The sequence below is a fragment of the Chiloscyllium plagiosum genome, unplaced genomic scaffold (genome assembly GCF_037043375.1).
Source record: "Chiloscyllium plagiosum isolate Xiang-an unplaced genomic scaffold, Cpla_swu_hap1 HiC_scaffold_43, whole genome shotgun sequence".
NCBI classification, from domain to species: domain Eukaryota; kingdom Metazoa; phylum Chordata; class Chondrichthyes; order Orectolobiformes; family Hemiscylliidae; genus Chiloscyllium; species Chiloscyllium plagiosum.
Genome location: NW_028270181.1, coordinates 7,222,626 through 7,238,401, shown reverse-complemented (window position 1 = coordinate 7,238,401; position 15,776 = coordinate 7,222,626). Strand labels below are relative to the sequence as shown.

Sequence of the window (15,776 nt, the reverse complement as noted above, 5' to 3'; positions counted from 1 at the left end):
AATTCCACACAGACAGTCACCTGAGGCTGGAATCGAACCTAGATCCCTGCTGCCATGAGGCAGCAGTGCTAACCACTGACCCACCATGCCACCCAACCCTTGAGGGTGCTGTGAGGATGTGGTGATCAAAGATTGGTTGGAGGCTGCGGTCATAGGCGTCACTCTAAGATGGCAAATGAACATTTGGAGTGACGCAGCGTGCGCTGGTCTCTCATCACCTTTGCCTCTGACCTCTGACTCAGTGTGTCATGGGTTCAATAGCCAGTCCCTGGAGACCTGGGGACAATAACCTCAGCTGACACTTCCCACTCAGCGCTGAGGGCTGTACCACACTGTCAGAGGTGCCATCTTTCAGTTAAGTCAAATCAAACCAGGGCCTGGTCTTCTGCCTTTAGAAGGATATATAGCTCCCCCAGCCTGCTTCGAGCACAGGAGTGGAGCTATCGCCAATCTCCTGACCAGTAATTATCTCTCATCCGCGTGACTAAAACAAATGTCATTACAGCCGTGCAGTTTGTGGGAGCTTGCTATGTACAAATTGAAGCCTGAGTTCCCTTCATTAGATTGGTGACCATGTTTATAAAGTACTTAATTGGCTAACAAGTGCTTTGGGCTGTCCAGAGGTTGTGAAAGGTGCTGTATCAATGCAAGTCTTTCCATCCCTACTCCTGGTAAGCACATCTGGGATTAACATTTCGACACAAATTGAATCAAGATGAAAGTTGCCAAAAAAAAAAATGCCGGAGCCCAAACACACCACAACAACTCCCAATGAAACAGGCTGCACCTCTAATTCTGTCAGGAAATTTGGGCATTGCTGGCTGGATCAGTATTTATTGCTGGTCGCTACATGCCCTCTAGAAGGTGATGGTAAGCTATCTCCTTGTACTGCTGCATTCCGTGTGCTGTAGGTTGACTCACAATGCTTTTAGGGAGGGAATTCCAGATTCTGACCCAGCGACAGTGAGGGAATGGTAATATATTCGAATTGAATTGAATTTATGGTGAGTGGCTTGAAGGGGAACTTGCAGGTGGTGGGTGGGTCTGCTGCCCTTGTCCTTCTAGATGGAAGCGGTTATGGGTTTGAAAAGTGCTGTGTATGGAGGTTTGGTGAACTTCTGCAGTGTGTCTTGTAGATTGTACGCACTGCTGCTACTGAGTGTCCGTGGTGGAGGGAGTGGATGCTTGTGGATGTGGTGCCAATTGAGTGGGGCTTGCTTTATCCTGGATAGTGTCAAGCTTGTTGGGTGTTGTTGGAGCTGCCCCCACCCAGGCAAGTGGGGAGTGTTCCAGTACACTCCTGACTTGTGCCTTGCAGATGGTGGACAGGCTTTGGGGAGTCAGGAGGTGAGTTACTCGCTACAAGATTGCTAACCTCTGACCTGCTGTTGTAGCCCCAGTATATATATGGTGAGTCCAGTTCATCTGGTTGTAACCCCCAAGATGTTGACTTGGGGTGGGAGTCAGCATTGCGAATGGCATTAAATTGTCTGAATTTGATGCATGCCTTTTTCTCTCTGCAGCTCAGGCCACAGTGCTGAAGGTGTCAAGCAATCACATGGTTTACACATGCCCCGAGGGGGTGAATGTCACCTTTAAGTGCAGCCTTTCTGGACACCTAAAGGACCGGCATGATTTCTTGGCCAAACTTTGGTACTACAGCCGCAGCAAGAACGCTCTGTGCAAGGAGAAGATGCACATCCGTAACACCACGGTCACGTGGGAGAACCACAATCCGAGCAAGGGTCACGGGGTCTACATGAGTTCCAATCACCAGGGCATGTTCTGGGTCAACCTCAGTAACCTGGTTCCAGATGATGAGGGCGTTTACTGCTGTGTGGTGCATGAACTGCACAGATCACAGCCAAACACACACCACCCGAAAATCGAGCTGACTGTGTATGGCACCATGGAGCTCCAGGTCACCCCAGGTAGGTTTCGGTAGAAAACGATTCTGTCCGGGAATGTGCACAGCCGGCTCGATCCCTGTAACCTGACCTTTGACCCAAGTGTGGGAATTTTCTCCAGGCCAATATTTTTACCTCCAAGGTCTCACACCTTTCTTTGAAAGAAAATGATCTAGTTATTTGTCCCAAGGCTGACATGTGGGATCTTGCTGTGCACAGGTTGCCTGCTTCGTCTTCTGTTTCATAAGTGTGCAAACTGTCTGCAAAATATATCATTGCATCTTTCAGTGATTTGAACTGAAAGAGAGTTGGGCAACAACAACAAGTTGCACTACATAGCCTCTTCTTCACTGAATGAAATGTCCTAAATGATTTCGCAGGAGGACTGACAATCAAGGTGTAACACTGAGCCATCAGATGGGGTTTTAGTGCAAGTACCAACATTGAGGTCAAGGATTTGGGTGTGTGGCATGCTGACAAGTGCAGAGAGTTGAGATAGAGGCTGATTGACATTCCTCTTAATTTCACAAAATGGCACCTTTCTCAAGGTGAGGTGATCCCCTGAATTGAATCAAAATTCTATCCATGATTAAGGTTTTACTAATTAAACACCATGATAGTACCCATGAACCAGCTAGTTGGAAATGTTTCACTTGGATTGGTGGCACCACGACTCAGTGGTTAGCATTGCTGCCAGGGACCCGGGTTTGATTATACTCTCAGATGTCTGTCTATGTGGAGTTTGCACATTCTCCCTGTGACTGTGGGCATTCCCTCTGGACGCTCCACTTTCTTCCCACACTCCAAACGTGTGCAGGTTAGGGTGGATTGGCCAAGCTAAATTGCCCGTTGTGTCCAGGGATGTGTGGGTTAGCCATGGGAGATGCAGTGTTTTAGGGATGGGAAGCTCTTAAAAGGGTTGGCGTGGACTCGATATGCCGAATGGCCAGCCTCCACACTGGACATAAGTGAGGGCAGATGTGACTGCCTGGTTAACTGGAGGGAACCGTAGCCTTAATTTTTGTCAATGATCTCAGCACCAGAAAGGATTTCTGTGTCAGCATGATTCAGGGTCTTGCAGTGATTCAGGAAGGCAGCTAACCACCACCTTTTCCATGCCAACTTGAGATGGCACAATGGTACCCACTTGGTGCCTTCTTGTGACTGAACACAAAAGAACAAGATATAACGATATCCTCCACAGCAGCCATCAAAGCTGCGCTCCCTCCACTCCCACTGGGCCATCACAGCTCCTGTAATGTCTTCCCTGATGTAATGCAGGTCGACTCGCAGACAATGCGATGCTAGAATGGCTACAAGGCTGATCCTTGCTTCAACACAAAGTTTCAGCAAAACTTGAGACCCTTTAGCTCTAGTGGATGATGGAGAGAGGGCACAGGAAACATAGGGCACAGCAAAATGCCATTTTTAACCACATGATAACAGGACAGAGCACACAGATCTAACAGTTGCACCCCCACCCCAAATCTCAGCCAATGTCTGTCTCTCAACAAGCTTCACTAGATCTGATTACAGAGTCATACAGCACGGAAACAGACCCTTCGGTCCAACCAGTCCATGCTGAACATAATCCCAAACTAAACTAGTCCCAGCTGCCTGCTCCTGGCCCATATCCATTCAAACTGTTCCTATTCATGTATCCATCCAAATGTATTTTAAATGTTGTAATTGTACTCACATCCACCACATCCTCAGGAAGTTCATTCCACACACAAACCACCTGTAAAATGTTTGCCTCTTACTTTTTAAAAAAATCTCTCCATGATCTTAAAAATGTGACCCCTAGTCTTTAATCCCCCATCCGAGGGAAAAGACAATGACCGTTGACTCTATCTATTACTCCTCATGAGTTTATAAATCTCTCTAATGTCACCTGCCAACCCCATACGCTCCAGTGAGAAAAGTCCCAGCCTATCCAGCCTTTCTTTATAACTCAAACCTTCCAGACCTGGTCATTTCTCAAATTATTGTTTGCAGGATTTCACTGTGCAATAATTGGCTGTATTGGATCACTGGGATTACTGCAGAAAATGCTGAAGGTTAGCTGCAAATTGCTTTGGGGCATTGGGACCATCTAAGGCACTTTATAAATGCATGTGCTTATTTCCTTTAAACTGGAAAATGGATAAAACCCACGGCTGATATCAAGGGGTGCACCTCATCCACAGTGTCACCAGGAGCTGGATATTCTGCCAGGTAAGGGAGAGGAGACAAAATATTTGAGAAGGAACACTGAGCTCTATCAGTCAGATGATCTTCCTCCATGTATGTGTCTGCTGGTACCAACACCAACTTCACACACTGAATTGTGAAGAAACTGCTGAACTGCTCTTTTTTATATTTTATACATACACAGGAAATGGAACTCACATTGCTAATCAGAAGTGTACTTTTCGTGACCGTACTGAAGTATCAGATACAGAAGGTAAGATATTTACTCTCTCATCTTATTTCGGGATTAACTATCCCTTCTATCCCTGTCTCTACTCTTAGGAATGGGGGCAACCATTTTACTCTTTTTGGCAACAACTCATTTCCACTGTCCAGTTTGGTGGGATTGTCTTTGTGTAGCTCTTTCCTATTTCAGAGGAGCCTTACAATGTGCAAGCAGGCCATTCAGCCCATCGAGTCCACACTGAGAGCATCCCACCCACATCTCTGTAACCCTGCATTTCCCATGGCCAATCCACCCTAACCTGCACATCTTTGGACTGTGGGAGGAAACCGGAGCACCCGGAAGAAACCCATGCAGACACGGGGAGAATGTGCCAACTCCACAGAGAAAGAAGGTCCCCAGAGGCTGGAATCGAACCTGGGTCCCTAGCGCTGTGAAGCAGCAGTGCTAACCACTCAGCCACCGTGCTGCCCGGTTCAGTTGGCTTGTGCAATGTTTTCTCCTCCTGCAACTTCAGTGTGGTCTTCCAAAACCCTTCAGTGATTCTCTTCTCTTTGTCACCTCTGTGCTGGGACCATCTGCAGACATAGGAAAGATAGCGGGCCCCACCAAGACGTACCCTTCCATCAGCTCCCGTAAGCCCTCTCCTAAAACTGTGTTGGCAGGTTACAATCACTGAATCAGAACCGAGGACAGCAGAGAAGGAGTCCGTCCAGCCCCTTGCCAAACTGTCAGATTAGATTACTTACTAGATTAGATTATTTACAGTGTGGAAACAGGCCCTTTGGCCCAACAAGTCCACACCGACCCTCCGAAGCGCAACCCACTGAGACCCATTCCCCTACATTTACCCCTTCACCTAACACTGTGGGCAATTTAGCATGGCCAATTCATCTAACCGGCACATTTTTGGACTGTGGGAGGAAACTGGAGCACCCAGAGGAAACCCACGCATACATGGGGCGAATGTGCAAACTCCACACAGTCAGTCGCCTGTGTTGAAGAGCAATTCATTGAGTTGCACCCCCCTCCTCTTTCTATCCCCATGAATTTTAAACTTCTGTTTCGTGTACAGAAGAACCTCGATATCCAGCAGTGAAATAATTGAACTTTGGATCTTCTGGACAAGATCACAAGGTCCCGATGCGTGGCTAACTCTGTTATATGGCATTCGGTTAACCGAACAAAATACTCCCCGCCCGTGTCCTTCAGATAATTGAATTTCCTCTGTATTTATCCCTTCTTTTATTTTAATTTAACCTACTTTTCCTAACCAGCTGCTGGAGAGATGTCATTCCACAGAAGTCAGGCCTCCTGGCCACTATGCCACATCTGTATCCACCACCTGATCGGCTAATTCAGTCCCATTCCTAAACACTTGCTGCAAGAGGAAGTGTTCCTTCCTGTCACCTTTGGTTCTTCAACCTGTTTCCTTCACCCATTGAAAACTGTTCCTCGCTATTTACTGAATCAAAAAATGATTTTAAACAGCTCTGTCAAATCTCCCCATAGCCTTCACTGTTAAAAACAACGGTTTAGCCACAATTGCCTCCAGCTGTTGGTATATTTTAAAATTCATTCTCTTATGTGCGATGATATGAATGTTAATTTTGTATCTATTATTTACTGTGTGTGTGCGTGTTTTGAGCTGACAGCTGTAAGAAGTTAACTGGAGAACTGTAACACTCAGAGAACACATGGACAGTCAATCCTGTCTTGGCACAAGGGTGGGAGTTGTTGGCAGGTTTGTATAAAAATAGGAGCGGGAATAGGACATTCAGCCTTTTGTGACGGCTCCATCATTCAAACATAGAACAGTACCACACAGGAATTGGCCCTTCGGCACACCGTGTCTGTGCTGACCATGATGCTATTCTAAGCCAGTATGATCATGGCTGACCATCCAGCTCAGTACCCTGCTCCCATTTATTCCCTTTAGCCTCAAGAACGATATCCAACTCCTTGAATGCATTCAACATTTTGTCCTCAACTGCTTTCTGTGGCACAGAATTCCACAGTCTCTTTGGGTGAAGAAATTCCTCCTCATCTCAGTTGTAAATGGCTGATCCTGTATCCTTCACTGTGACCCCCAATTCTGGACTCCCCAGTAATCAGGAACATTCTCCCCTATGTCACTTGGAATAGTTGAAGTGTTACTGAACAGTCAGTTTTAGGAAGTGAGTCAGAGGAAGGTGGCGGGGAGGGGGGGGGAGGCGTGATTGCTACATTTGGGCTGCTAGTCAGTCAATACTTAGGATGGAGACTTTCTCCGGAAGAGGATGCTACCGTGGCTAAAGAGTTAGGATGCTGAGTAATGCAGGGAGCCAGTAGGTTCTACTGAGTGTTGGGGTTAAAGATCAGGAAAGGTCCTGCAACTTTGGAATCTCCGAAGAAGGCTCCAAACCATGACTGGTTCAGTGCAGTTGAGAGTGGGGCTGAAGGAAGTCTACAAGTAGTATATGCTTGATGCAGAGAGCAAGATTGGAGCTTGAAGGAACCTAGAGGCCATGTTAGTTTGGTGACATTATCTGTTTGCAATGAAGCTGAAATGGTGCCCATGAGTAGCTGCTGGAGTACTGTTCCCAGAATTTAGGGGGAAGCACAGTGAGTAACCAGAACATGTCCAGTCGTTGAAACAGTCTGTGGCCGAGTGGCTTTTGAGGGAGTTCATGAGCTAGCTCTTTGAAAGTGAAGAATCTGGAATCCTTAGAGAGGAGACAGCGTTCTTTGTTATGAGAGTCGGGGATCCAAGGTGAGGGAAAAATGCAAGAGATAAGTATACAGTAAATGGCAGAATTCTTCGGAGCATTGAAGTACACCAGTTTCTTGGGGTAGAAGTGAATAGCTTCCAGGAAATGGCAATACAAGTGGACAGGTTGATGAAGAAGGTGCATGGCATGCTTGACTTCATCAGTCGGGGCAAGGACAGATGTTGGTAAGTCATGTTGCAGCTGTATAACACTTTAGTTAGACCACATTTGGAGTATTTCTGTTGAGTAGTTCTGGCTGACACATGATAGGAAGGATGCGGAGGCTTTGGAGATGGTGCAAAGGAGGTTTACTAGGATGGTGCCTGGATTGGAGCATATTAGCTATAAGGAGAGGTTGGGCAAAGTTGGATTGTTTTCATCAGAGCCTGAGTGGTGACCTGATAGAAATATGTGAAATTATGAGAGGCTTGGATAGGGTGGATAGTTGGAGTCTTTTTCCCAGGCTGGAAGTGTCAAATACTGGGGGGCATAGGTTTAGGATGAGAGGGGGCAAGATTAAAAGATATTTTTGTACAGAGGGTGGTAGGTGCATGGAATGTACCGCGAGTAGGTGCTAGAAACAGATACAATAGCAATGTTTAAGAGGCACTCCGACAGACACACGGACAGGCAGGGAATAGAGGGATACTGGCCATGTGCAGGCAGATGGGATTAGAATGACATCATCCTCAACACTGAAATGGTGGGCTGAGGATCCTGTTCTCTGTTTGATGTTATTGGTTAATACACCTGAAATTGAAAAGATAGTCTCAGTAATAAGAGGGCGGCATGATGGCCTCACAGCGCCAGGGACTGGGGTTCAATTCCCGCCTCGGGTAACTGTCTGTGTGGAGTTTGCACATTCTCCCCGTGTCTGTGTGGGTTTCCTCTGGGTGCTCCGGTTTCCTCCCACAGTCCAAAGATGTGTGGGTTAGGTGAATTGGCCATGCTAAATTGCCCATAGTGTTAGGTGCATTAGTCAAAGGGAAATGGGTCTGGGTGAATTACTTTTTGGAGGGTCGGTGTGGACTTGTTGGGCCGAAGGGCCTGTTTCCACACTGTAGGGAATCTAATCTAATGAAGATTAGGACAAAATCACTGATTATTGTAAAAAAAAATCCATCTGGTTTACTAATGCCCGAGAGGGAAGGAAATCTGCTATCCTTATCCAGTCTGGCCTACATGTGACTCTAGACCCACAGCAATGTGGTTGAGAATTTCACTTCCCAGTTAAGTGGTTGGGGATGGGTAAAAAATGCTGGTCTTACCAGTGACACCAATATCTCTTGAATGAATATGTTTAAAAAAACTAGCTGATTTCCTTTCTCAACAAGGCCTCATGTTTTAAAGGAAGGTATCATTCATATTAATTTTCAGACTTTACTTTGTGACAGAAACATATTTCCTCTTCTGAAGTGCACAGCCAGTTGGCAGGCTGGCTTTGCTTATGGGCAGTCAGGACTACACCCCACCCCCACCCCCTAGTCATGCAATGATCAGAAAATAAACTTCAGAATAACTCAATGAAACTGAAAACCAATCATTGGAAACAGAAACAGATGACAGGCTGTCCCTGACTGCACATGTTAACATTTACTCAATGGACAGTACATGTACATGTTAGCTCAGCTGGATGGACAGCTGCTCTGTAATACAGAGTGTCGCCAACAGCGTGGGGTCAATTCCTGCACTGGCTGAGGTTACCCTGAAGCACTCTCCTACATAACCTCTCCCCTTGCCTGAGGTGTGGTGACCCTCAGGTTACACCACCAGTCATCTCTCTCTAATGGGAGAGCAGCCCTACGGTTGGGTAAGACTCTGGTGACTTTACCTTACACCAAAAAAACTTCTCTTTCAAAGTTAAAAATCACACAACACCAGGTTATAGTCCAATAGGTTTACTTGGAAGCACTAGCTTTCGGAGCGACGCTCCATCAGGTGATAGTGGAGGGTTCAATCCTAACACACAGAATTTGTAGCAAAAATTTACAGTGTGATGTAACTGAAATTATACATTGAAAAATTGATTGTCTATTAAGCCTTTCATCTGTTAGAATACAGTGATAGTTTCATTTCTTTCATGTGTAAATCACAAAACCTTTTTTTAAAAAGTTGCATTCTCAGGTTAGCTGTTAACAATGGTGATAGCTAGACAATATGTTGAAGGTGTTAGCCCCCTGTGTTCTTTGACTATACCATGATGTTTAGATTGATTCTAATCTAAAAAATGAGATAATAGAGTTCTACATGAATGCATGCAGTTTTTGAGCAAAGTACAATGTAACCTTGCAAGTACAAATTCACCCCACAAAATATATGTGTGCATGTGGGTCTTTGTCTGTCTGTATGTGTGTGTCTGTCTGGGTTGGGGGTTGTGAGTGTGAGAAAGTGTATGTGTGTGTGTGTATAGAGTGCAGAGTGTCTTAAGTCTGTGAGGGGGTGCGTGTGGGAGTGTGTGTGTCTGTAAGGGTGTGTGTGGGTGTCTGTGTGCGCATCTGTGTATATGTATGTCCGTGTGTATGTGTGTATAGGAGTGCCTGTGTGTGTGTGAGAGTGTGTGTGTGTGTGTGTGTGTGTGTGTGTGTGTGTGGGAGTATCTGTGTGTGTGTATAGTACAATGGTGGTCACCTGTAGTGTGACATGAACCCAAGGGCCCGGCTGAAGCCCTCCATATGGGTACCGAACTTAGCTATCAGCCTCTGCTCGGCCACTTTTCGGGACAGGCAGCAGCTATCACCATTGTTAACAGCTAACCTGAGAATGCAACTTTTTAAAAAAAGGTTTTGTGATTTACACATGAAAGAAGTGAAACTATCATGGTATTCTAACAGATGAAAGGCTTAACAGACAATCAATTTTTCAATGTATAATTTCAGTTACATCACACTGTAAATTTTTGCTATAAATTCTGTGTTAGGATTGAACCCTCCACTATCACCTGATGAAGAAGCATCGCTCCGAAAGCTAGTGTGCTTCCAATTAAACCTGTTGGACTATAACCTGGTATTGTGTGATTTTTAACTTTGTACACCCCAGTCCAACACCGGCATCTCCAAATCTTCTCTTTCAGAGATACTGCAATAAGTCCAAAATCTGCTGAATGTGGATTCGAATATCCTTCAATGACCTGTCCTCTGTGGGAGGGAATTCCAAAGATTAATGACACGGTCTCAGAGAAAAAACAAATTCTTCACTGCATCTTAAATGGAAGCCTCTTATTTCTAAATGTGCTACTGGTTCTCAGTCTTCCCAAAAATGGAACAAATCCTCTTGGGATCCACCCTGCCAAGCTTCCAGACGAGGTCACCATTTGAATGGAAACATTTATACAGGATAGGGTACTGTGGAAGGAGGGGAGTTGGACCAGGTAGCATTGGATAGCTCTACCACAGTCAAGATGGGTCAAATGGTCTCCTTCTGTGCTTTGCCATCCTTCAATGGCGCTGTGTGGGTATGTCTTCCTTTCTGAATGGCTGCACATGCCATGCATATCGATTAATGCTTTGTTTTATATTTGAATCCCCCAGCCACCACAGCTGCTGCTCTTGCCACCATGGGATGTGTCATCGGCATCTTGTCTTTGCCCCTGATTCTGCTCCTTATTTACAAACAGAGGCAGGGTGCGGCCACCAGGAGACGTAAGTGAGAAACCAGCTCGGTTGCTTACAGCAGCTCTGCATGCCACAAATGCAAAATGCCTGGATGGATGTTGGCAGTGACACCAAATATTTCACAGCTGCTGGTTACCTGTATTCAGGAACTTCTGCAAACATTTATACACTCACAGCAGATACCCATAGGTATCACTATACTCTTGGCAAAATCTTGCAATTATTGACACGGTCTCAGTGATTCCCTGTAAATACTGACACACTCTCCCCAGGGACCCCCTGTAAATACTGACACACTCTCCGGGGACCCCCCCCCTGTAAATACTGACCCACTCCCCTCCAGGGACCCCCCCTGTAAATACTGACACACTCCCCCCAGGGACCCCCTGTAGATACTGACACACTTCCCCCCAGGAACCCCCTGTAAATACTGACACACTCCCCCCAGGGACCCCCCTGTAAATACTGACACACTCCCCCCAGGGACCCCCCTGTAAATACTGACACACTCCCCCCAGGGACCCCCTGTAAATACTGACACACTCCCCCCAGGGACCCCCCTGTAAATATTGACACACTCCCCCCGGGAACCCCTGCAATTTCTGTCAAAATCCCCCCCAGGACCCCATACTTTTTCGAGACACATTCCCCCAAGGACCCCCTGTAAATACTAACACACTTCCCCCAAGGACCCCCAGCTTATACTGACATTCCTGCTGTCGCTGACACTCTCTCAAGCTCCCCCACACCCCTGTATCACTGTCACTCTTTCAGACACACTCTGCTATCAATGCCACTCTCTCAGATGTGTCCTACAGTCAATGTCACATTATCTCTCCTTTTTTTTCCCCTTTAAAGTTGAGCAGATATTACAGTTACTGATTATCTGCACACCAGTCAGCTTTGTCCTGCTCTGCTTTTCCCTGACCAGTTTGTTTTGGCATTTGAGTGCCAAAGAAGAGTTCACTTCATAAACAGATACTTCTGAAAATTAGATAGAATGGCATTCTGTACCCAAACAGGCACTCCTATTCAGCAATGAAGGTCTCCAATTTTTATCAGTGTGAGAGATCTGTGTTTATAAAATATCCTTATCGTGTGTCTCAGGCCTTCTCCTGGAAACGCATTTCTGTTATGTCGGAAGACAGAGCACCCATTTTAACCGCAATATCATTTCACAGTAGGCAAGAAGTCAGAGTTAATCTGCTGATGTTGGCAGAGGGAAAATAAAACCTTTTTTTCCCACTCAATGAGTGTTTTGGGTCTGGAATGTACTGCCTGGAAATGTGGTGGAGGCAGGTTCAACTGAGGCATTCAAGAGGGGCACTGGATGGCTTATTAAAATAGGAACAATGTTGGGGGAACAGGAGAAAAGACGGGGGGATTGGCATTGGGTGAAAGTGCACAGACAGCCGGTGCAGAAATCGGTGGCTCAGTGGTTAGCACTGCTGCCTCACAGCACCAGGATCCCAGGTTTGATTCCAGCCTCGGGCGACTGTCTGTGTGGTGTTTGCACATTCTCCTCGTGTCCGCGTGGGTTTCCTCCGGGTGCTCCGGTTTCCTCCCACAATCCAAAGATGTGCAAGTCAGGTGGATTGGCCATGGTAAATTGTCCATAGTGTTAGGTGCATCAGTCAGAGGGAAATGGGTCTGATTGGGTTACTCTTCGGAGGGTTGGTGTGGACTGGTTGGACTGAAGGGCCTGTTTCCACACTGTAGGGAATCTAATCTAAAATGACAGGCTAAATAGAGTCATACAGCACGGCAATAGACTCTTTGGTCCAACTCATCTGCACCGACCAGGCATCCCAATCTCACCTCGTCCCATTTGCCAGCATTTAGCCCACATCCCTCAAAACTCTTCCTGTTCATATGACCTCCTTCTGCACCATTAACAATTCTATGATACTGTGAATGGCTTTGTTCACAGGGTTTGATGCCCACCTGAATAACCATAAGAACAAGGCAATGGCCATGGCTTTGAAAATGTATTTGTGGCACAGCAGTTCTTCAGAGCTGCACTGGAGTCTGTGTCAGCCTGATTGAAGCATGGTTGCATTTGTGGTTTGAGTGTCAGAGAAAGTCTAACCCCAGTCAGCGAAATTTAGCAGGTAATGTCCCCATCAGCGTTTGATAATAGCACTGTAGAAATAGCAGAAGTATTAGCAGCTGATGATTATAATCAGGCATCCCACAGAACTTTCCTGTTCCACCTCCACACTGTCTCATGACACAACTAAGGTAATGCAAAGCCAATCTGCTGTCAGCAATATTGTGAGGAGTCAGTGTGAAAGAAACCTTTAACGTGTCATGCAACAGTGCAGATACATTCAAGGAGAAGTCAGGTAAGTATAATCGCGAAATGAACGGACCGTTTTACTGATGGGTAAGATGACGATTCAAGCAGAATGTCACGGTCAGTATAGGTCGTTTGAGCCAAACAACCAGTTTCTGTACTGTAAACACAATGTAATTGATGCATTAAGTTTTAACCTTTTGAATCATTTGTGGTTTTTCTTCTGCAACCTGCACATGCAATATTTCAATTTTTCACAGTCTCACCTCACTTGTTTTTCATTGCAGGAGCCCATGAGCTTGTCCGAATGGATAGGTACGTTTTTTTTATTGGTCCTCCAATCTTTCTGTTAAACTGAAGGGGATGTCCTCCTTGTCTTTGCCCTTTCGTACAGGCAATACAGTCAGGTTTCAGAACGTGAGTCAGTGCCAACCTGCTGGGGAATCGTCATTGGGGAGCAGTGTGAAGGGCAAAGAAATGACTCACCAACAAATCCTTGCTTTAAGTTTATTTCCCTTCAGTTACCATGGGGTGTTCAGCAGAGTGGGCCTGTACTTCACCTCGATGTTATAATGTTGTCTGACAACTGAAATGAACTCTATCCATCCATTCTACACAGAGTTAATCAAAGTGGACTCACGCTCCCTCCGAGATGAAGTGGTAGGGGAGGGGAAGTCACCTTGGATTGCTCATGTGACTTTTCAGATCAGAAGAGATGTAGGCCTTTCTGTAGAACAGCTCTTCACTCTCTCACCAAGGCATTGTGGGCCAAGGTGCAGACCACAGCCTGTGGCTGGGACTAGTGTCACAAAGTTTGGCTTGTTCACATAATCTTTATCTATCAGTTGTTTTACCGGGTGTACCTGGTAACACAGAGGTTAGACCATCACATTGCCTGACTGGTGAGAGTTTCAAAGGGTGAGTAACTGTACGTTAACATGCTCATGGGGCTTGACAGATTATCTATGGTCCAGAATGCCCTGGATGCCCAGCAGTCAGGCACAAATCCCTTTAACATAAACGATCATGGTGTCGAAAACTGGAAAATAATCCCGAAACGATCGGAAAATGAAAACAGAAAGTGCTGGAGAAACTTAGCAGACCTGGTGGCATCTATGGAGAGAGAAACAGAGTTAGTGTTTAAAGTCTGGCATGATTCTTCTGCTTCATCAGAGGAAGAGGTCATCAGTGAAGAAGGCTACCTCAGAATACAACTGGGCCAGTAGACTGAGGGATCACAGATGGAGTTTAATTTAGGTAAGTGTAAGGTGTTGCGTTTTAGTAAGACAAACCAGAGCAGCACTTACACAATTAATGGTAGGGCCCTGTGAGGGCGTTGTTGAACAGAGAGACCTAGGCACACAGTTCCTTGAATGTGGCATCACAGGGAGATAGGCTGGTGAAGAAGGCATTTGACATGCTTGCCTGACATTCTGACATTGGTCAGAACATGGAGTAGAGGAGTTGGCACGCCATTTTACAAGACATTGACAAGGCCACATTTGGGATCCTGCATACAATTCTGGTTGCCCTGCTTTAGGAAGGATGTTATTAAACTGGAAAGGGTGCAGAAAAGGTTTACAAGAATGTTACCCAGACTGGAAGGTTTGATTTATAAGGCGAGGACTGGCCTTCTTTCCCTGGAGCGTCGGAGGCTGAGGGGTGACCTTATGGTGGTTTACAAAATCATGAGGGGCATGGGTAGGGTGAATTGACAAGGTCTTCTCTTGAGGGTAGTGGAGTCCAAACCTAGAGGATATAGGTTTGAGGGGAAAGGTTTAAAAAGGACCTGAGGGGCAACTTTTTCACACAGCGGTTAGTGCATGTATGAAACGAGCTGCCAGAGGAAGTGGTAGAGACTAGCAGTATTACTACATTTAAAAGATATTTGGGCAGACACGTGAATAGGAAATAGGACAAATGCAGGTAAATGGAACTATTTCAGTCTAGGAAACCTGGTCAGCATGGATGAGTTGGGCTGAAGGGCCTGTTTCTGTGCTGTCTGTCTCTATGACTCTAAGTCACTTCTAAAGAAGTATCATACAGGTCTTGAAATGTTAACTCTGTTTCTCTCTCCGCAGATACTGCCAGAACTGCCGAGTTTCTTCAGCACTTTCTGCTTTTATTTCAGATTTTCAGCATCTGCAGTATTTTAGTTACAGCTGAAAAGATAAAACTTGTTTCTGACTAACCGGTAGAAATGAATGACCTCGGGCCAAAAGTAATGAGTGTGGAATTTGTTTTCCTGATCTACAGTGAGGCGATAGGCGTGGAGAATCCAGTATTTGAGGAGATCCCAGCCCAAAGTTCTGAAGTGAAACCAAGGACACTGGATATTCGTCGCCTTCCCTCAGACTCGGACCGCCATCTCCTCTCCGAACCCAACACTCCGCTTTCTCCCGAGACACTGCCACGGTTCTTCCCAACACTTGGTAAGTTTGCTTTCTTCCATTAATCATTCAGGTTAGCACAAGGAGGGGAGAAACCAATGGAATTCCCCGGAAAAGGCTCACTTGGACAAGCTCTGCATTCTCAGATGTTTGCCGAGGTACACTGAGTAATGCTCTGACCCCCAAGTCTGAAGCTTTTGGGGTTGAGTTGGTTCAAGTCCCACTCGGGAAGCCTCAGCACAAACATCTACACTGACCTTCCCAGTGCCACTATGGAACCAGTGCTGTACTGAGTCACACAACATGGAAACAGACCCCCTCAGTCCAACTCGGCTATGTCGATCAAACTAAACTAGTCCCGTTTGCCTGCACTTGGCCAATATCTTTCTAAACCTTTCCTATTCAT

At 46.0% G+C, this 15,776-nt stretch overlaps 2 protein-coding genes across 3 annotated transcripts in view; one reads left to right on the top strand and one right to left on the bottom strand.

Moving 5' to 3' along the window:
• Positions 1-15,776, bottom strand: part of cdh23 (cadherin-related 23) — a 261,541-nt gene that overhangs the window by 160,603 nt on the left and 85,162 nt on the right. The window lies entirely within an intron of this gene.
• vsir (V-set immunoregulatory receptor) overlaps positions 1-15,776 on the top strand; it is a 94,538-nt gene that overhangs the window by 36,729 nt on the left and 42,033 nt on the right. For both annotated transcript variants that reach the window (XM_087982408.1, XM_043679156.2), the window contains exons 2-6: positions 1,524-1,931; positions 4,285-4,353; positions 10,601-10,711; positions 13,268-13,295; positions 15,237-15,412. In XM_087982408.1, the coding sequence (XP_087838534.1) occupies positions 1,524-1,931; positions 4,285-4,353; positions 10,601-10,711; positions 13,268-13,295; positions 15,237-15,412 (792 nt within the window). The remainder of the gene's footprint in view (positions 1-1,523; positions 1,932-4,284; positions 4,354-10,600; positions 10,712-13,267; positions 13,296-15,236; positions 15,413-15,776) is intronic.